Below are 20305 nucleotides of genomic sequence, written 5' to 3' on the forward strand. Positions count from 1 at the left end.
AGGGGTGGAAGGGAAAGGGTATATAGTCTGCTTTCCTGATCTGATGTCAGTGACACGTGCCTCTTGATAAGATGAAGAGGAGTTTGACACAGTAGCTGGTGTTGAGTGGCTTCCCAGCATCACAGTAGGCACTGCTCGAAGCCAGTTAGATAAAGCTTTGTAAATCCTGGGTCCCTTTTTGTGTGTTGGTCCCAGCAGGGTTCCTTTAGAGACTTAGTGGGTCCAAGCTGGAAGGGCAGAGGATGCCAAATGACTGGCTTGATGTCACACTGTTTACTGTGCAAGGGGCAGAGCCTAGACTTGAACCTGGGCTTCTGGCTCTAAGGCCAACAGATGCCCTTTCCCACTCATGGTGAGCCACACTGCTGCATTTGTCAGACAGCATGCTTTTTAAAACCCCAAAAGCAAAACACACCCATGTTTTAGTGTCTCTGTTAGGGTTCCTAGAGTGTTAAACCTGTAGAAAGAAGATAGGCAAGGGGAGCCTGTCTGTGCACTTGTTTTGTTTCATGCAGTGGAGTGCTGGTTCCAGGGGGGTTTGGTGTTCGTGGAACAGAAGGGAAAATTCAAGCCATCTCCTGGGCACGGAAACAGAAAAAGCCTTTCTTAGGTAAGAGGTTCAATAAAATTGATGTAGGACTCACCTGGAGCAGGTAGGGGGCTGGAGAGGTGCCCATTGGGAGCCCATCGATAAAGCATGGGTGGTTATTAACAACCACACTAGCGCCCTCATTCCCATAGCATAGCTAGAAGGAAGCTTCATTTCTTGGGAAAAATCCAAACTCCCTTTTAGAATAGAATTTCTCAGCTTGGAACTTACCTTCTTTTCTTTCCAGGGGAGGGCTGTGTGGGTTTTAGGAGAGCTTGGGGAGAGTGAAATACCAATTGAAAGCTCCCTTCTCTTCCCCCCTCCCAAATAAATGCAGTTGTTTTACAGTGCTCAGGAGATCTAATGTATTATCTGCTCCTAAATTGAGATACAAATTGCCTCTAATTGCAGGGCTTCTTAATGCATTGAGTTGTAGTAATTTTCACCTTGATTAGTTGCAAATAGGAAGCTTAATGAAAGGAAGGAAACTTGAATTTCTAAAACCCTTTATGGCAGGAACACTGCTTGTGTTCAAGCCTTGAAGTTCCAGCTTGCCACAGTCAGAAGTTTTCTCTTGCATGCTCTCGGTGCCCCAGGCTTTTTAAAAATAAGGCATGAGGTCCAGGTCACATAGGCTAACGATGCTTGACTGACTCAGAAAATTTTGACATTCTATGGGATCCTGACCCCAGAGAGCCTCACTTCCCCAGGCAGGCTTTACTGACTATATTTGTGGTCTTTTCTCCTTTGTGCTGTGGCAGGTGTGTGCTTAGGAATGCAGCTGGCAGTGGTTGAATTTTCACGAAGCGTTCTGGGTTGGCAAGGTATGGCTAAAACCCCTTCTTGCTTTCTTAACACTTCACTGGGATCAAGGCAGCCATCAGGCTAAGAGCTATGTGTTATCACTGGAGCATTCTGTGCTGTGGGGTAAGCACCCGAGTAGTTATAGTAGTAGTAATAATAATTCCTATTTTGGGAGACATATTGACTTATAAGACAGCCGTCCTAGGAGGTGATATAATGTCCCCTCCTCATTTATAGATGAGGAAACAGGCTGAGAGCTGGAAAGCAGCTTCTTCAAGGTCACACAACCAGTAACTGGTGGAGCAGTGTTCTCTTGACTCTAGTTCCCAGGGCTCTTCACCTGGCTGCCTAAAAAGACATGTCAGACGTCTGCTGTCACAGAGTTTATAGGCTAGCTGAGGATACAAGAAACACGCACACAAAAAGTTGTCCAAGAGACATTACAAAGCTGCTTTATCATCACAGTGGTCCTGGTTCTCCTTCTACACGTTTTAGATTTCAGGAGATAGTCACAGATTTGAGAAAAAGGAGATAGGTGTCATTCTCTTGTTAATAAGAGAGACTAATAACAGCTAACATGTATGCAGTGCTTTATAGAGATGTATACAGGTTAATATAGGTGTGTATACAGTCACATCTGTAGATAAACTATCAAGACCGAGTTTCATTTGGTCCTCACTGCAGCTCTGTGAGGTTTAGGTGCTCTTATTCGCATTTGATAGATTCAGAAACAGGATCCAGCAGTATTACTCTGAAATAGTCATCTCTGCCAGTCTTGCTGAGAGCAGGGAAAAGAGAGTTCTAGCTAAAGTATAAGAGTACCAGTCACTGAGCTGCTTGCAACTGTTTCTTCTCCTAAAAGAAGGATTTTGGTTTTCACAGATGCCAATTCAACAGAGTTTGACCCTAAGACAAGTCATCCTGTGGTAAGCCTCTCATATTGACCCTCTGACCCCTATTTGACTGGGTTCTTTTGTAAGTGAATTGGGAATGCCAAGCAAGCCCTTGCCCTCAACCCACCCTCTTTGGCTCTACTGAGGCTGAGAGACAGATGCACCTGGTCCTTTCAATTTCCTGTTATCCAAAAAGGTACAAGCAGCGTAAGATAGTAGATAGCTAAAATCTTCCAAATTAGTTTGAGAATCAGTTTTGGTGACCAGTCATTTCCTCCACTGAAGTGGCGTAACATCAGAGCTGCCTTCCTATATGTGCTATAAGCTGCTAGGAAGGAAAGGATGAAAATAGCCACCAAATCTATGGCCACTTCTCTTCTGTATTCTTAAGACTGTGTGTTGCCTAACTTCCAGGTAATCGACATGCCAGAACACAATCCTGGGCAAATGGGCGGCACCATGAGACTTGGCAAGAGGAGGACCCTCTTCCAAACGAAGAACTCAATCATGAGTAAGAAGAGCTTCTTTTGACCTGACCCTTTAGCTTGAGGCAATCTGGGCTAGTGCTGAGAGGCTGAAAAGATACCTTAACAGATCTGCTGCTCTTTCTTTCTGATGTGATTTGTTCTTGCCAAGACTTGGTTTCTAAGAGGGAGTGGACATGTTCTTTGTAGCAGGAGAGTGGAGCAGAACTATGGCTGGAAGCTTTGTGGAGGCAGATTTTGATTTAATATAAAAACTTTTCCTCACAACTAGAGTGTATTCCAAAGTGAAATGGGATTCTTTCTGGAATTGTTCAATGTGGGGCTAGAACACCACTTGATGGTTTTGAGGAGAGGACCGTTAATGCTTTGGATGAGGTTTGGCCTGAGTTCCACCAAACCAGTCTAAAATATGTTCTGTCTACCATTTTCATCCTAGAGAAGCAGCAGTAACAGTGTCCTTTTGTGTCTTGATATTTGTACAGCTCAGGAAAGTGACACATACCAGTGAAGGGTGCTGTGTTAGCTGTGAACATACCTGCCTAGCTTAGTTTCTTTCAGGCTCTGGACAGATGAGTAAATGGGCACATCCCACCTATTATTACTGGGTTCTTTGTTGACAGAACAGCTTAATATGACACGATGCCTATCAGCATTGACATGGAACAGATGCCTGTGTGCTGGCCTTGGGGGTACCCTCCCAAAGCAAGATATTTTCTATTTTATTAACATTATGTTTGGGGAATAAGTTGTTTCTGTTGCCTTTTCACTGTGAGTGTTCTAAAGCTGGCAGAAGTCGTAAAGTCTCGGGACTGGCTCTTGTGCTGTTAGCAATAGGAGAGCCCTAGAAGGGGACATGTGTTCATGGAGACCCAGACGCTGAGCTAGGAAGGGGCTGTAAATAAAGTGATTCTGGAAATTGAGGCTTTTACAGGAGTGTGAAACAGTGGCCTGCACTCTGTTCCCTTTCTAGGAAAGCTGTATGGGGATCCCGATTACTTGGAGGAAAGACACCGGCACAGGTTTGAGGTATGCATTGGGGCTTCTGCAGCCTCCTTTCTGTCTTCCTAGAAGCACCATGTCACTGAAGGAGAGTTCTTTTTTTTTTTAATAAATTTATTTTTAGTTTTTAATATTTACTTCCACAAGATTTTGAATTCTATATTTTCACCCCATCTTGCCCCTCCCCCACCCCAAAATGGCATGCATTCTGAATACCCCTTCCCCTAGTCTGCCCTCCCTTCTATCTCTCCCCCACCTTCTCTTATCCCCTTCCCTGAAGGAGTGTTCTGTACCTCCAGGTGAATCCAGTCTTAAAAAAGTGTTTGGAAGAACAAGGCTTGAAGTTTGTGGGCCAAGATATTGAAGGAGAACGAATGGAGATTGTGGAGCTGGAAGGTAAGGACTTAGGCAGTAGGATTAATGGCAAGTTTATAATTTTTCATATTTGACAAAAATATCTTTAAAAAAAATTTAAAGAGTTTTGTTTTGCTTTGAATCATAAAACTGAATTCATTTGTGTAGGGGGCCCCCAGTTAGACAACTCCTTTAACCAGTGCAGATTGGCATCTTCTTTATAATCTTAGGTGCCAGGAGGGTCCCACCTCTAGTAGATGTCAGAGGAAGGATTGGAACCAAGCTTTGTGACTCCTAGGTTGGATCTCAGTTCGAGAGAAGTATGGATCCACCTGCCACATATATAAACTAACCCAAAACTTTATCAACAAAAATAATCAGATATAAAAATAAGGAGAAAAATCTTCCATAGATTCCTTAGCGTTTAATGGGGTAGAACTAAAGACCAAGAGAGTTGGTGCAACAAGCAAAAATGCTTTTGTCTTGTACCTCTTCTAGGACTGTTTGAAGTTCTGCTCTGGTAGTTATTTTTCAGTATTTCAACCCTTAGCCTTGTAGTCCTGGAAAGGGCAAGAAAGAAGAAAAGTGAATTCTGCAGGAGGTTAGGAGCAGTGGTGTTGGTAACTCCCCACATTTGTTATGCTCCCTTTTCAGAAGAATGTAAAAGTCATTGTGGAAAGTACAGTAAGTCCAAAATCCTTAATATTCCAGCCAGGTCCAAATGGAGATTAAACTTGGCAAGAGGGTGTGTATGTGTGTGTGTGTGGGGGGGCAGGGTTTATTCCCTTTTCCCTAGGCTTGGGATCTGGTTTATTAATCCATTTTTAAAAAACCAAACATTATTTTCAACCACATGCAAGGCACTATACTCAGAACTGAGGGTGCAAAGATAAAATGGGGGTCAAAAGACAGGTAAAACATGCATGACACCACAAGGGGTAGAATGTGATCTGAGAAAAATGCTAGAAGGAAATTTAATGAGGGAAAGAAGACCTGCAGTTGTTTAGGGAGAGTAAGGAAATAGCCTTGAAGGAAAAGAATGAGGAAGGGATCATTGCAGGAATTGGGGCTGGGGCAGGGGGGGGACAAAATTGGATGGCAGAAGATCATAAAACAGTTTGGCTGAAACGAGAAAGGTAGAGGGAAGGTTGTTGTTCAGTCATTTTTCAGTTGTGTCCAACTCTTCGTCACCCCATTTGGGGTTTTCTTGGCAAAGATACTGGAACAGTTTGCCATTGTCTTCTCCAGATCATTTTATAGATGAGAAACTGGGGCAAACAGGGTTAAGCGACTTGCTCAGGTCACGTAGCTAGTAAGTGTCTGAGGCCAGATTTGAACTCAGGGAGGTGAGAATTCCTGGCTCCAGGTGGTGCTCTGTCCACTGCATCACCTACCTTCCCTAGAAGAAGGGAACAAGTATTTATTAAGTGCTTACTCTATGCCAGACACTGCGAAGTGCTTTGCAAATATTATCTTATTTAATCCTCACAAGCTATCCTGTGAGGTGGGTGCTATTATCCATATTTTATAGTTGAGTAAACTGCTTTCAGACGAGTGACTTACGCTGTAGTCATTCAGCTAGTAAGTGTCTGAAACTAGATTTGAACTCAAGTCTTCTGACTCCAGGCCTGGCACTCCATCCACAGTTGCCACTGACCTTAATTGTATAGTGGTTCTACATTTCAGTGAGGAGTAGAATAAAATAAAGTTGGAAAGATATTTTGGAGGACATGTAGAAGGTTTTAAATGTCAGGCTAAAGAATTTATATATTTGAATGATTTTTTTCTAGGTATTCTCATTACCTTTAATTAGGTTGTTTCAATGATATTCTTTTATTCTGCTACCCCAAAAAAAGAGGGGAAAAAAACGATTGTGTAACAAATAAACATAGTCAAACACATCTACACATTTGCCACGTCCAAGATATTTTTCTTGTTCTGTACCTTAGAGTACATCGAAGTATGTAAGATAAGATAGAGTATACCTGTAAGTCTCCCTTATGGTGGGTAGTGCTTCATCACTGGTTCCCTTGAGCCATAGTTGGTTAGTGCATTGATCTGCGTTCTCAGCTCTTTCCAAATTGTTGTTCTTTAAGGTATCATTACTGTCTAAGTTATTCTTCGGGTTCTTCTTATTTCACTCTGCATCAGTTCATACGAGTCTGATTTGGAGGATTCTTGAGGAAGGGTTGAAAAGGGAACAGACTTGATTCAGAGATACCAGTTAGGAGGCCTGGGTTTTTACCTGGGGAATGGGAGAGCACAAGTGTGGGAGTCAGGAGGACACACACACGAAGCAGAATCAGCAAGACTTGGTGATTCGTCAGCTGGATGTTCATAACATAAATTGGCTCTTTTCGATTTTTCAGATCATCCATTTTTTGTTGGCGTTCAGTATCATCCCGAGTTCTTGTCCAGACCAATCAAGCCGTCTCCCCCTTACTTTGGCCTCTTGTTGGCCTCAGCTGGAAGGCTCACTCACTATCTCCAGAAAGGCTGCAGACTCTCTCCCAGGTGCGAGTCTTCCTTGCCTGTCTTTGGTGCCTTGCGGCTGGTTGCTGATGAGCTCAGAAGACAAGCCAGAGGGAACACACGTACCCTCTACTCCATGGGTGCCTTTCTGATTTTGTGTATAGGTTTGTCCTCCTACGATGTGGATTTTTTTCTTATCCAAGTTTTGTTATTTTTTTGTTAAAGCACTTTTCTCTTTGACAGCCCTTGGTTGTCTCTCCTCTACTCCACAGTGTTTGGGACGTGGTGTCCCAGTTGTATGGAGCAGCTAGGCCTGGGGTGTCTCGATCGCCGTGCCTGGGAAGGATTTATTGCTGCAGGGAGCCTAAATATAAAAATCTGCACGCATCCTCCTCATTTTTACAGAGGTGGAAACTAAGGCCCAGATAGGATGTGACTTGAAAAATTGCACAGCTATTAAATGGCAAAAATAGTCTTGAGTTGTCAGCTGGGCGACAACAGAATAGCTGTAGTTTTTTGGGGAGCACAGGTCACCACGCCTTAAGTCATGTCTTCTCTGATGCTATTGCTGCCGCCATATCTAAAAGGTAAGTGCCTCAGGAAGCAAAGCAAGGATATAGGCAGAGGTGGATGGTCTGTACTGGGGTAGGATTCTGGAACAGATAGTGACCATGAGTAATGGAGGTAAGGTGTGGTCTTTGTAGGGGATCTTTAATAGAATTTTCTGGATTCTGCAGGGACACCTACAGTGACCGGAGTGGGAGCAGCTCTCCTGACTCTGAAATCACCGAGTTGAAGTTCCCATCGATAAATCATGACTGATGCCTGGTAATGTCCCTTAACAGTGTTGGTTTGCTTAGTTGGGTTTGTATAAAGATGTGATACATAGGACAGTGCTGAGCACCACCTGGCTGGGAAGGCCATGCTTTTGGCCTAGAAACGACAATCCAACCACCACATCTTTTCCAGTTCAGAAGTTAGGAAAGCATTGAGGTAGGATGTGTGTCTCAGTAGAGACACGGCTGCTGAAGACACAGGCGTAGACACGTGCCTCTTTCCATACACGTACCACATGTGGTGGGCACCACAAAAACTTGGTGTGAGGATGTCAGGCAATTCCTTGTTGGCTTTGTCTCCCTTTGCCAGCTTAGGGACAGGTGCTAATGATAACCAAGCCTATCTCTTCCAGTAGCATTGTGAGAAAGTTTCAAGTACCATTATCTCCATTTTACAGATGAGGAAACTGAGGCATGGATAGATGAAATGCTTTGCCTAGAGTCCCATAGCTAGGAAGTGGCAGAGCCTGGATTTGAACTCTGATCTTCATGCTGCAGGAGTCAGCAAACAGTCAAGCTTCATTATATTTTAAAATGTAAAAATCATTCTTAGTTCTCAGCTGTACAAAAACTTACTGTGATCCAGGGCTATAGTTTGTTGACCCTGGTCTAGGGTATTGGAACTCTCAAGGCCTCACTACCTAACTCAAGTAACCTTTAACTTCTGTTCTTCCAAGGCTCTCCAGTGGTGACAGAATTGGCCTAATAATAGTCTGACATCCTTGGAAGAAAGCGTCTTTTTGTGTTACAAAGGTCCTCAAACTGCCGTTTCCCCTCTATTGACTGCTGAGTTCATGGCATTTAGTCAGTCTAAGAAATGGGTCAACTCTAGATCTGAAGCAGACCTTGAATCTGTCACATCCTTAGTTTTGTGTGTGTGTGTGTATCTGTTGAGTTGTAAGCTGCTATAGCTTTTTTTTTTTTTAAAGGCAATTGGGGTTAAGTGACCTGCCCAGGGTCACACAGCTAGTAAGTGTTTGGTCTGAGGCTGGATTTGAACTCAGATCCTCCTGACCTCAGGGCCGGTGCTCTATCCACTGCACCACCTCGCTGCCCCTTTGTGTAGGACATAAACATCCATCAGTTTTGTATAGGTGGGGTGGCCAGGGAAGCCACTGGTGGTCAATAAAAAGTGCTGGACCTGGGGTGGACATCTGGGACTCACTTATGCTGAGATGAGTAACCAGCAGAGTGTGTGTGTGTGTGTGTGTGTGTGTGTGCGTGTGTGTGTGCGTGTGCGTGTGCGTGTGCGTGTGTGTGTGTGTGTGTGTGTGTGTAGGGCCCAGGTAAGAGGTGCTTACAGCCTCTCAGTGTGGTAACTGGAAGGTGTATTTATTGGTCTAGCTTCTCTGAAATTCTGAATTCTGGCATCGTTGCTCTGCTTTGCCTATGATGATCTCAAGTACAAAGGCAGATAGTTTGCTACCTAGAGGACTGATGCTACAGTGGGAAATACATTAAACTTGATAGAATCATAGAATATTAGAGCTAGAAGAGAACATCGTCTTAGAGATGTTAGAGAACATCTCGTTCAGTGTCCTCATTTTACAGATGAGGAAACTAAGGCCCAGAGAGAACCTTTCACATGATAGATAGGGGATAAATGGAGCGTTCTTCCCCTGCACCACCCTGCTCCAGTCAGAGGACACTTGAGCACACAGAATTGGAACCTAGTCATGCGATGGGGTAGATGGCGCTCCTGACCAAGCTCGATCAAGACACGTCAGAGGCTGTTTGCATGGGGAATAGGTAATAAGGGTAGGGATGGTAAACCTACCTCGGAGACTTGAAGTAGCTTCAGGACAAGCAGACTGTCTTCTAGGGAGAAAGAGCATGAGAACTGAAGCAGTTAGAGCTCCCTGACAAAAGGGTACTTCTTACTAATCAGTGCACTTCCTGTCCCTGAATGTGTCCAGGCATCAGTCAGATGACTTTCTGTCAGTCAGGGATGCTCTGCTTTTAGACTAGGTTCCCAGAAGTTCCAGGCTCGTTTTCTGAGTCTTTCTTGAACTAGGGCCTGAATTCAGATTTCTTGCTGATGGTTTTGTGGGGAGGATGCCGCAGGGGAAGAGGTGTAAAACGTCTTCTCTTTGTCCAGGGACAACTCTGCCACGGAGCCACTGGATTTGGATGGAACTTACAGCCTTGAATTTACTGTCAGCATTTATGTTTTTTAATTAAAATCATTTTATTACGGGGGAAAACCATTTCCCAAACTTTGTCAGTTATTGCATGTCCCATCGTGTAGACTTGGATGTTCCCCTCCCCCTTCTGTGATGCACTGCCCCCTTCCCAGGCCCTGATGAGTGTGTTGGGGTGCCTAGGGAGATGTTAAACAGAAGGAAGGCTTCAGAGGCAGTGGGTGGCAGCGGTGGCTTAGGTAACCTTTGCTTGAAAAAGTGCTGTTTCTTTCTTCTCCTGTCACCGATGGAGATGCCGATAGGCCCTGCAAGCCCAGCCTTCTCCAGATGGCATGGGCCACAGGGTCATTTGAAAGCTTGTGCTTTATGATAGAGTTCAGGTGAATTGAGACTGTCTCATGCCACCAAGGGAGGAGAAATCCAAGGAAGATTGTGATCTGCTCTGAGCTGGGAAGGGGATCAGCCCTATCTGGGCCCAGTGTACTTGGTGTAAATCATGTGAAATGCCATTAACCCCAAAGCCCTGGGCTGCCTGTTCCAACCTGCCTCCAAGACCAGGAGAGTCCTCCTTGCATCAAGGGGTGGCTTTTAAAAGGAACATAGAACTAACTCCTTCTCAGGCGCTTGGAGGTGGTGACAAGCTTTGCCTTTTAAAAAAAAAAAGCGTGGGGGGGGGTCTCTTCCCAAATGGTGTTAATGTAAGTGTAAGATGCTATTTTCTTATGTGCTGTAACTAGGGATGGAGCTGCCTTCCCACAGTCCTCTAGCCAGACTTTGTGTATTTTGTCAATGGAATAAAAACAAAACTACCCAGTTCTTGTCTCGTCTTCAATGATTGCATTTTACTTCACCCGACAAAGTATCTGTGCATGACCATAAGCCACCATGTATCAGTGCAGACATAAAGGGGTTTTTGAAACTGGATTCTTCCTGAGGAAACAGCTGAATGAATATATGTGGACAGAGGAGAGACTCCTTCCCAGCAAAGTGCTGACACTCGGAAGGAACAGAGAAGGTGTTATGTTCTGCTTGGTTCCACTAGGAAGAACTAGGAACAACGGATGATTATTGCAAAGAGGCAAACTTTGGCTCAAAAAACTCTTTAACAAGCATTGATTAAGTTCCTGCTGCTAAAGGCAGAAAATAAAGACAAGAGAGGAGTGGCCTCTCCCCTCCAGAAGCTCACATTCTTTTCACTGAGATAGCACGTAGACTACAAAGTATATACTGAATAGAGTAATTTAGAGGGGAGGGAGGAAGGAATCAGGAAAAGCTTCCTGGAAAAGGCAGTACTGTAGCCCTGCTTTGAGGGAAACAGAGGCTTCTAAGATGTAAAGGTGTTCAGGGAGGGCATCTCAGCATGGGGGCTAGACAGCTGGTGCAGATACAGAGAAAGGAGGTGAGGACTTGAGTGGGTGAAGGGCAGGAGAATGGAAAAGGCTGCACAGATAGGTTGGAGCCAGGTTGTGAAGGGGGGCCCCAATGAGGGAGTCACTGAGCAGGAGAGACATGGTTAGATCAGTCACTCATCCCCACAGGTCATAGGGTCATAAGAGACCTGAAAAGTCCTCAGGTGGGCTTGGATGATTCCCTTCCTGGATATGCCATGGAGGACCGCTGCCTGGGTACAGACTATAAGTTATGTGACCTAAGCTGTTCCATAGATCCGATGGAGCTAAAGCTGGGGTCATTTAACCCAGCCCTCTCATTTTTTAAAATTTATTTTTGTCAGCCCTCTCAGTTTAGATGAGGACACTTGGGTCCAGGGAGGTTATGACTTGCCCAAGGTCACACTAGTAGTAATTGATCTGAACCTAGGCCTTCTGACTTAAGCCAACGCTCTTTCCATCATGCCACCCCTGACACTAAATCCTGTTTGGTCCTTCTTGACTCCCTATGACATTGCCCATATTACCTGTTCCAAATCTCTTCTTGCCCAACACACATCCACCTTTATAGCAGATGACCTGACCTTAATCTTTAGGAAGCAGATGTACACACCTTCAACTCCATTTCTTTAAAGTATAGTATCACCATTCTTCCTCTCTGGTTACCTCCCCCTCCTGGTGTTTGATTAATTCCTGTATTTGTGCCTTTAATCCCAATTCCCTTCCACTTCCAGGGCCTTGCCCCATCATCTCATGCATATTAAATTTTTTTTTTCTACTTACCTTTTCCCATCTACCTACAAATGCACTCAAGCCTTCCCATTCTAGAAAGGTTTTTCCTGGAAAAACTACTGGCCCTACCTCTCTTCTTCATGACTAAACTTGACAAAGTTTCCTATACGGTATTCTTATTTAATAGCAGCTCGGTGTCACAGTGGATAGAGTGCCTGGCCTGGACTTAGGAAGACCTCAAATCCAGCCTCAGACACTTACTAGCTGTGTGACCCTAGGCCAATCACTTAACCCTGTTTGCCTCAGTTTCCTTATCTGTAAAATGAACTAAAGGAGGAAATGGCAAACCACTCTAGTATCTGCCAAGAAAACCCCAACTGGGGTCAGAGGTGGATATGACTGAAATGCCTGGACAACAAATTCTTAGTTCCCATTTTCCCTTCAACCCTTTGCCAAGATGGCACTACCCCCACTGCTCTACTGAAACTATTTTCAAACATCTCCAATGACAGCCTTCCTAACTGTCAAATCCAATAGTCTCTTTCATTCCTCGTTCTCCCCATTTCTGGCATCTTTCCACAAATGCTTTCCTCCTCTGGCTTCAAAAACCCTGTCTGCTGCTCCCTCATCTCTGACCACTTCTCTCGCCCTCCCCTGGCTCCCTGGGGACTTCCTGACCGACAGGTGCTCCTTAGTTAAAGATCTGGCCAGGGTGGTTTCACTCCTGTCACTTCAGCTCTCTTTTCTACTCTTACCACTAGTCCTAACTTTGCCCCAAACTTTTCCCTGAACTTCAGCCCTGCGTTGATTTCTATTTGCTTTTAGGACAATCCCAGCTGGGTGATAAGCTGGCACCTCAAACTCATGTCCAAAACAAGTCACCTTGTCCCCTAAACCTGTTCCGTCTCTTGTGGTACCTGTTCATTCACCTTCCTGTTTAACATCTTTGTCCTCTTCCCCCCCCACAACCTCTTATCAGTTATCAGGGTTTGGCAGCATCCCTTCCTCTTTTCTTACTTCAGCCACCTTAATCCAAGGTTCCATACTGCTACTGACATGAACTTTTTTTTTTCCAGCCAAAAACAAGGCTTATTAAAGATTTGCCATATTGCCAGACCCTTGAGGAACTGACATAAACTACTGCAATAACCACTGAATAGGTAGAGTGTTCTTGCCTCCACTTGGCCCTATGCTCTGTCAGAAAGAATCATTTTTGTTTGTTTTGTTTTTGGGTTTTTTTTGGTGAGGCATTGGGGTAAAGTGACTTGCCCAGAGTCACACAGCTAGTGAGTGCTATGTATCTCAGACTGGGTTTGAACTCAGGTCCTTCTGACTCCAGGCCGGTTGCTCTATCCACTGTGCCACCTAGCTGCCCCTAGAATCATTTCTTACACATGTCTCTGATCATCATTCCTTGGCTCAAAAATCTTTTCTGGTTGCCCTCTGCCCAACATTCAGAGCCCTCCAGAATCTGGAATGAGCCTACCTTTCAGCTCTCATTCCTTCCTTCTCCACACACTACCCTTCAGCTAACCTGGATCACTCACTTCCCCCTCCGTGTGCCCTGTGCTCTCCCGCCTGTGTGTTTTTTGTTTACCTTCTTCCTATGTCCAGCACGGATAGTCGTCCACCTCAGACTCCACTTAACTTTGTGCCTCTCTGTATTTAGGTAATATTTTGTGCTGTCATCCTTCACCCCACCCCCCCACCAGCCTATTGAGGTCCATGAGGACAAGATCATATCTAAATTTTGTCAGGGCAGAGCCATGAGCTAGGCTCCTGGATAATTAAGACACATGGTGAAAGTTTGTTGGACGGGACTGACAACGGAGCTCTCCTTGGTTTTGAGAGACATGACTGAGTCTGGTTCTTTGAGTGCAGAAAGGACAACTCTATCTACAAGCATCTTCCTTGGGAATTCTGACCCTCACAGGACCATCACATCACCTTTTCCCCTGCTTTGAATGGAGCTGGTGGCTGAGTGCTGAGTCTGCCCTGTGGCCCCAGATCTAGGACCCGGTGCAGCTGCCATTCAAGTCACGACCACTGCCGGCCCAGATATGACTGACTTTATTAAAGAGCTTTGCAAAGAACAATTCCCAGCAGGCCCATGCAGGGAGCAGGCTAATGACGGCTATCACACGAGAATATCATGGACAAACCTATGCTTGCTTGCTAGCTTCCTAGCTTCGCCCCTCAGGGGGCTCCGGGATCCCGATGTCGCTTGAAGATGAAGGAAAATTGGCAGGCAGTGCCAGCTTTCTCAGAGCTGAGGCTGAGAGAAGTTTCCCCTGAAGTGGAGGATGGATAATGAGTCATTTTAAAAGTGACTTTTCCATGCCCCCTACCTGTGCCTCCCCCGGGACAGCACTTCACCAGGCTGGTTTCAAACAGCTGAGAACCATAGGGGAGGGGTGAACAGGGGAGCCTGTATAGGGGCTGCCCCGCTGAGGGGCCTGCACGTGAGTCGGAGCTCAGGTAGAAAGCCTGCTTTCGGAAGAGATGGCGTGATCTGGTTTGTTGCGGCCCCTGCTTCTGGGGTGTGGCCTGTCACATGATGCAGCAGATGCAGGAGGAGGGCTGCGGGCACAGGCTCCGATCCAGCCGTTCCTGGAGATTCTCCTTCTCTATGGTCAGGTCACTGACCCTTTTCTGCAGCTTGTTCAGCTCTGCGATCCATTTCTGAGGACACACAAGTCAGTTAGGGACGGGCAGCCTATGTGGAGCGCTTCACTCCCACTGCCAGCCTGCTAGCTCTTCTTGCCTGGACTGTTGCAAGGCTCTCCTAACTGTTCTGCCTCCACCTCTCCGTTCTTCCCCCTGCCAACCTCACAGCCTGTGCTACTCACCGCGCCACTAGTCATGACCCCTGCTCTAGGTCGCTCCTCTCAACACCTCTCAGTGGCTCCCTGTTGCCTGCTGAGGCAAGTGTACGCTTCTGATCTTGGCATTCCAGGCTCTGCACAATCCACTTCAAACCTTTGTGTCCAACCTGATCTTACTGACCCCTTTCACAGTCTTGCTGTATGTGCCAACCAAAATGGACCTCCTCTCCTTTCTCTGTCTCTCACCGGTCTTTCCATCTGTGTTCATGCCATCCCCCTTACTGGATGGATTTCCTCCCCACCACTATCCTGGCCACTCCCCTCAACCCCCACCCAATTTCTACCTTTTGAAGTCCATCCTTTCACATATTAAGTGCTCCATTCTATCTTCTACTTGAACCTCATGTTATAAGCTGAAAGACTCAAGTCCATTGAGAAGGAAGGGACTTGTTCAAGGTCACACAGCCAGCACGCAGGACTCACATTCAGGTCTCCTAATGCCAGGCCTGCATTTCCTCCCCTACCTAACCCTGGCTAGGCCCTAAAGCTGAAGCCTTATCTCATCTGTTACGTGCTGCCCTTAGAAGATCTGCCTCCCCTTATGGTTTCAACACTTTGCTTTTCAATGACTTTCCTCCTCTAGGAAGAGTTCCCTGACATTCTGGTTACAGACAGCTTTCTCCCTTTGAACACACATAGCCCTTGGCCGGCACCTCTGTGGGGTAGCCTACCTGTATCGTGTATTAAGAGTTGCCTGGATATGTAGGTTATATCACAACTATGCTGTAAGGTTTTTATCTACATGCTGTTTCTCCCCACTGCTGGGCAGCGAAGGCATATCATGAATGTTTAAAGAAGGAGTGCCCAGACTAATACAAGTCACTGAGGGGCCCAGGGACTGGTGAGGGAGACATTTCTGGTGTCCTCTAGAGAAAGTGGAGTTCTAGGACCCAAGTTTGACTCTCAGCTCAACTGCCTGTGTGACCTGGAACACTCCCTTCCCCTCTCTGGGCCTCAGTTTCTCCATCTATAAAATGAGGAGTTTGGCCTAAGGTCCCATCTAGCTCTACTCCGGAACAGGCACCAGTTACCTGCCTGCACCACTCCTGAATGGCACTGCCAGAAAGCGGGCCCTGGATGCTGCCATCGCGTCGCAGGAACACTTCCCCCAGGTCAGTCTCGTAGAGCAGTGGTTCCAGGCAGGCCCTGGGCCTGTGCACAGTGAGGCGTACCACCTTGAGCAGGTGGTTGTTACTGCCCTCTGCCTTCACCACAGGGATGAAGGTGAGTGTGTAGGCATCGGGAAACACCTGGGGCTTGAATCCCTGCAGGATGGAGTCCACCAGCAGCCGCACTTGGTCCTCTTCATGGTGGCTGCAGCGGATGCCACGCACAAACCCGCTGTCCTCAACACCCACAAAGAAGCTGCCACCCTCGCTGTTGAGGAAGGCACAGACGTAGCGGCGAACATGATGCTTCAGTGCCAGGTTCAGGTATTCACCACCCCCGCGTTTGAACTCCACGTTGCGTGTTTCATTGCCTAGGAAGGCGCCATAGAAGAGCTTCTCCTGCCCCACAATCTCTTGGTGCACAATGGCACTGTCTGAGCGAGCGGCATAGGGCAAGCTTAGAGAGTGGGGTTGGAAGCCCCTGGAAGGTAGGGTGGAGGCTGTGGTAGCAGAGGGCCAGTCTGATGAGAGCCCAGCGCTGGGCCGGGATGGGACTGGTCGGGAGGCATAGTTGTGGGTGCTGCCATCATCTGTGGGCTGGAGGCTCTGGAGGGACAGGAGGGGAAGGGGGCCTGGGGAACAAGCAGGGAGTTCCCATTCTCCAGAGCATGCAGGGAGGGGCTTAGCTGACAGAAATATCCTCTGGGATAAGGCTTATTCCTCCCCCTTGCAACCTGGGACTTGTGGGAGTGTGGGTGCAGGGTGGCAAGCTATCCCTGGGATTTTGGCAGAATCTCAAGCCTTGTGCCAGTCTAGGTTAAGGTCTCAGGGAAATTAGGCCATTGTGCCCCCTCACGAGGGAAGAGGATGAGTGGGGGTGCTTAGAGCCAGTATGAGCTGGATCTTATCTTTTTTCTTGGACTCCTCTATACCTCCAAAAAGGAAGAAAAGGAATGACACCAATGGGACTCCCTGGGGACCTGGACGGTGAAAATCCCTGCCTTCCGAGGCAGCCCACTCTACTGGGGGAGAGCTCTGCTGGCAAGTTTTTCCTTACATCAAGCCTAAATTTGCTTTAGAGCAACTTTCATCCAATTGAATTCACTCTCAAGATTCCTTTCAAGCCTGGGCTGTAGCTTTGCCCCATGTTGGCCAGCCAGAAGACTTTCTTGGTTACAAATGACAATTCCATGTCCCTGGAATGAGCATCACAGGATTCTGGAACCTCAGGTCATCTAGTCCAACTTCCACCCAGAGGAGGAGTCCCTTCTAAAGTCTCCCAGATGACCCAGATGGTCTTTTAGTCTCTGTTTAAAGATCTCGGGTACAGGGGACTTCTTACGTCTGCTTTTGGGCATCTGATCATGGATCAAAGGTGGAAGAGCTGAAGAGACTGGGAGCAAACATGCACCTGCGTGTCTCTGTCTGGGCCCAAGGAGCTTCCTAAGTAGGTGTGTGAACTCTGCTGAGGCTGCTTCCTGATAGGGTTCAGTGTGGACATTTCTCACCTTCTGAGGATCAAAAGAACTGAGTCTAGATCTTGCCTCACAGCCTCCTGTGATCATGGACAAGGCATTCACCACTCTCTGAACTCCGGCTTCCTCAGCATTTTTTGAGCACCTCACAGTTTTGTTATGATGGTCAAAGGAGAAGATCCACATAGAGTGGTTCATAATCTTAAAGCACTATGGAAGTTTTGGCCATCACTATTATCACTTTGGCTTGATCTAAGGAAAAATCTTTTCACTTTGAACCATCCAAAAATGGAATGGGCCACTCCAGGAGACAGTGGGATCCTCCTCCTTAGAGATCTCGGAGCAAAGCCTGGATGACCATTTGCTGGAGCTATAATAGAATTTTGTCTAGTTGTGGGATACACCAGATGGCTACTCTGCCAACTCCGTGAGACTGTTATAGAAGGGGGTTCTCCTATACCTCAGTTTCAAGTGGTCAGTGCCTACTGGATGGGGAGCAAGCTGCCAACACCTGCTCTTGATCAGCCTTTCTGAGTCCTCTTCTGCCACCAGCAAAACCCACAGGTCTCTACCCCATTTTCCCTACGAGTCCCAGATTTCTCTTTAGGTGAGAACTAGGTAGTTCTGATCATCCTGGGCTCAGATCTCATGCCCAGGCCTCTTATGCCAATGAGGCTTACAAGAAAGTGCCAAGGCGGAATCCTCCAGGCCTGGAAACTTTCAGAGGACAGAAGGAGGGGACAGATACTAGGAATTAGCAACTGACATGTTCCATGTCAAACTCGGACTGAAAGGAATTCTAAGAGTGGGTGGAAGTGGCTAACGTGAAGACTGAGGCACAAAGTAAGGAAAACCCCCAAACACAGCTTTCCAAAATGGTAGCTTTGGGAGGCAGTAGGCATTCCCATTTAGCCACAGCTGGACGGCTGCTCATCAGGGATACTGTGAAGGGATTCTTCTCTAGAGGTGGTTGGAACTAGAGGGTCTGTGAGGACCTTTCCAACTCTGAGATGTGACTTTGTGAAGTTTTTCCTTACATTAAGCCAGTAGTTTATACTCATTGTTTCTAGGTCATCCTGGTAGAACTGAGCAGGACAAACCCAATCCTTCTTTTATATGACAGCCATTCAGCTATCTGGCTTTTCTATTGTCTCCTGGCATCCTCCTTGCCCTCCCTGCTGCTTGAACTCTGCCCTTACTACTGATAAGTTTTCCTTTGAAATTTGTTTCCTTCCTGTGTCTCTTGCTGTCCACTATGCCCTTCTCCCCAGATGACTTTGTTCTCCCTTTCCCCTTTTCATGGCTAAACCTTCCTCCCCGCCCCCTCCTCTACCTGCCCCATCATGGTCTCTCTGCCCTTAGGACACTGACAGGTTGGGAGCAAACCACAAGGCATTGCCTGATGTGAACCCCAGGCTCTGATGGCTCAGCAAGCTTAGAACATAGCAGGGGAATCCCCCTCCCCCACCTACCACCTCTGTCTACATTCCCCTTTCTCTAGAGACGGAGTAACTGGGAACAGACCAGAGTAGCCAAGGTGATAGCTTGGGAGGAGGCAAGGAAGGGCCCCCTTCACTCCAACTCTCAGACAGCTGGGGAAGGTAGGATAGGAGTGTCCCCTCAGGGGAGGTGGGTCCTGTGATTATACGATACTCCCCATTAGAGAAGGAGTCTTTTTTTTTTTCCCAAAGCTAGCCTCATGCCTCACCAAGGTCCCAAGCCTTTGTTAAACTCTCTATCATCATTTACAGAATTTCCCCAAGTAATTGTTTTTCCAAAGCACTGCTTGGCTAGGGCTGAGGTTTTTTCCAAGATGCCAATACAGATGGATACAGACTAAGCCCATACTCTCCCCCCATCGCCCCACCATGGCCCTGCCCTGCCCATCCTACCTCTCTGCTGAAGAAGATCCGTGGGCCCTCGCTCACTGCCAGCATCTTGCCCCTTGCCACAAGGTCCTTCAGAAGTATGTGTTCCTCGGCAGCCTGCTGTAGCTGCATGGCCACAGTACTCGAAGCTACTGAGGTGGGCACCTGTATCAGGGCATGGGCACGACGGTGCTTTTTTACCACTCTGATGGCCTCCCGCTCCAGTGGCAGGTGCAGACGCTCAAACATGTCCCGAAGCAGGCAGGAGAGTACTGCCCCTGAGAACTGCGGGTTCAAGTGGCTCACATATATGGTGTGCAGAGACGGGGGCATCTTGGAGAGGGGGCCCCCAGGAGGTGGCTCTTCGGGTAGAGGCTGCATATGTAGAGGCTCCCCTGAGGGTCTTCCTTCGAGGGTGTCTTTTGAGATCGTCTCTTCTGCTAAGGTCATCAAGGAAGGCTCTCCCTTTGAGTTCCTGGTGGGAGACTCCCCAATGGGATTTTCTGTTAACATCTCCTTTAGGGCTGTCCCTGCTAAAGGTATCTCAATGAGGGACTCCCAGGAGAGGGTATCTGGTAAGATTTCTCCTGCTGGAATCTCTACTTGCTGTGTTTCTTTGGGGATTTTTGAGGGAGTTTCTTTGGTTATCTCCTCTAGGGATTCCTCTGTAAAGGTCTTTTCTGTGAGTGTTTTCATAGACTCCCAAGAATCTGTTCTGGTCTCTTCTGTTGGAATCTGTCCTTGGGATGTCTCTGTGGGGGTCTCTTTGGGGGTGGCCTCCCCTATTGAAGTTGGCCTCCAGAGTGTTTCTTTGGAAATCAGACCCTGAGGTGTTTCCATGGGGGTCTCCTTTGGGGAGGGCTTTGTGGAGCTCATCTCCAAGGGTGATTTTTGGTTCTGGAGAATGTCCACTAGCTCCTCTCCTACAGTCACTTTCTTCATTCCCCAGTCCTCCTACCCCTAAGGACCGTACTCTGTGCCTCTGGGTCTCAAGGATTCAGAGATGATGGAAGTGAATGAGTAGCTGGGCCCTGGACTGGGGCCAGCAGGATAGGGAAGCTTTCTGGGGGAAGCCCACGCACTTTCCAGGGACGGTGAGGCTGCCAAGTGACAGGCTGGAAGGAGCAAGGATGGGCCCCAGCTGGGCCTGGCCCCTTTCGGCTCCCAGTCTCCGGTGCAGAGAAAGTAGAAGGCAAGAAATGATGGCCTGGTGGGGAGGCCCTGCAGTGTGGGGCCTTGCTCTGGCCTGGGTCCTACAGAACAAAAAAAGACAGT

At 47.2% G+C, this 20305-nt stretch overlaps 2 protein-coding genes across 4 annotated transcripts in view; one reads left to right on the forward strand and one right to left on the reverse strand.

Annotated features, from left to right (window-relative positions):
- CTPS1 (CTP synthase 1) overlaps positions 1-10389 on the forward strand; it is a 37596-nt gene extending 27207 nt beyond the window's left edge. Inside the window, exons 11-19 of one of the 3 annotated variants that reach the window (XM_020983450.2) lie at positions 516-610; positions 1351-1413; positions 2276-2319; positions 2701-2797; positions 3742-3797; positions 4070-4166; positions 6494-6638; positions 7334-7424; positions 8110-10389. In XM_020983450.2, coding sequence (XP_020839109.1) covers positions 516-610; positions 1351-1413; positions 2276-2319; positions 2701-2797; positions 3742-3797; positions 4070-4166; positions 6494-6638; positions 7334-7418 — 682 coding nt within the window. In that variant the 3' untranslated portion in view covers positions 7419-7424; positions 8110-10389. Of the gene's footprint in view, positions 1-515; positions 611-1350; positions 1414-2275; positions 2320-2700; positions 2798-3741; positions 3798-4069; positions 4167-6493; positions 6639-7333 lie in introns of all 3 variants that reach the window. The other 2 variants (XM_020983449.2, XM_078145489.1) reach the window with 2 other exon arrangements.
- Positions 10390-13752: 3363 nt separating this feature from the next.
- SLFNL1 (schlafen like 1) lies at positions 13753-20062 on the reverse strand. Its single transcript, XM_020983458.2, has 3 exons — positions 19055-20062; positions 15610-16293; positions 13753-14375 (listed from the first exon to the last, which is right to left on the reverse strand). The coding sequence occupies exons 1-3, from the start codon at positions 19970-19972 to the stop codon at positions 14244-14246; spliced, it is 1734 nt and encodes a 577-aa protein (XP_020839117.1). The 5' UTR covers positions 19973-20062; the 3' UTR covers positions 13753-14243.
- Positions 20063-20305: the final 243 nt, after the last annotated feature.

Source organism: Phascolarctos cinereus, unplaced genomic scaffold (genome assembly GCF_003287225.1).
Source record: "Phascolarctos cinereus isolate Bilbo 61053 unplaced genomic scaffold, phaCin_HiC Scaffold_726;HRSCAF=1367, whole genome shotgun sequence".
In the NCBI taxonomy this organism is placed as follows: Eukaryota; Metazoa; Chordata; class Mammalia; order Diprotodontia; family Phascolarctidae; genus Phascolarctos; species Phascolarctos cinereus.

Bases quoted from the DNA above. Each gene is read 5' to 3' on its own strand.
- SLFNL1 (XM_020983458.2), bottom strand. From the start codon at position 19,972: ATGAAGAAAGTGACTGTAGGAGAGGAGCTAGTGGACATTCTCCAGAAC. The intron at 16,294-19,054 runs GTAGGATGGGCA...CTGTCCCTCCAG, and splicing joins GGATCTTCTTCAGCAGAGAG to AGCCTCCAGCCCACAGATGA. The intron at 14,376-15,609 runs GTAACTGGTGCC...GTGTGTCCTCAG, and splicing joins TTCAGGAGTGGTGCAGGCAG to AAATGGATCGCAGAGCTGAA.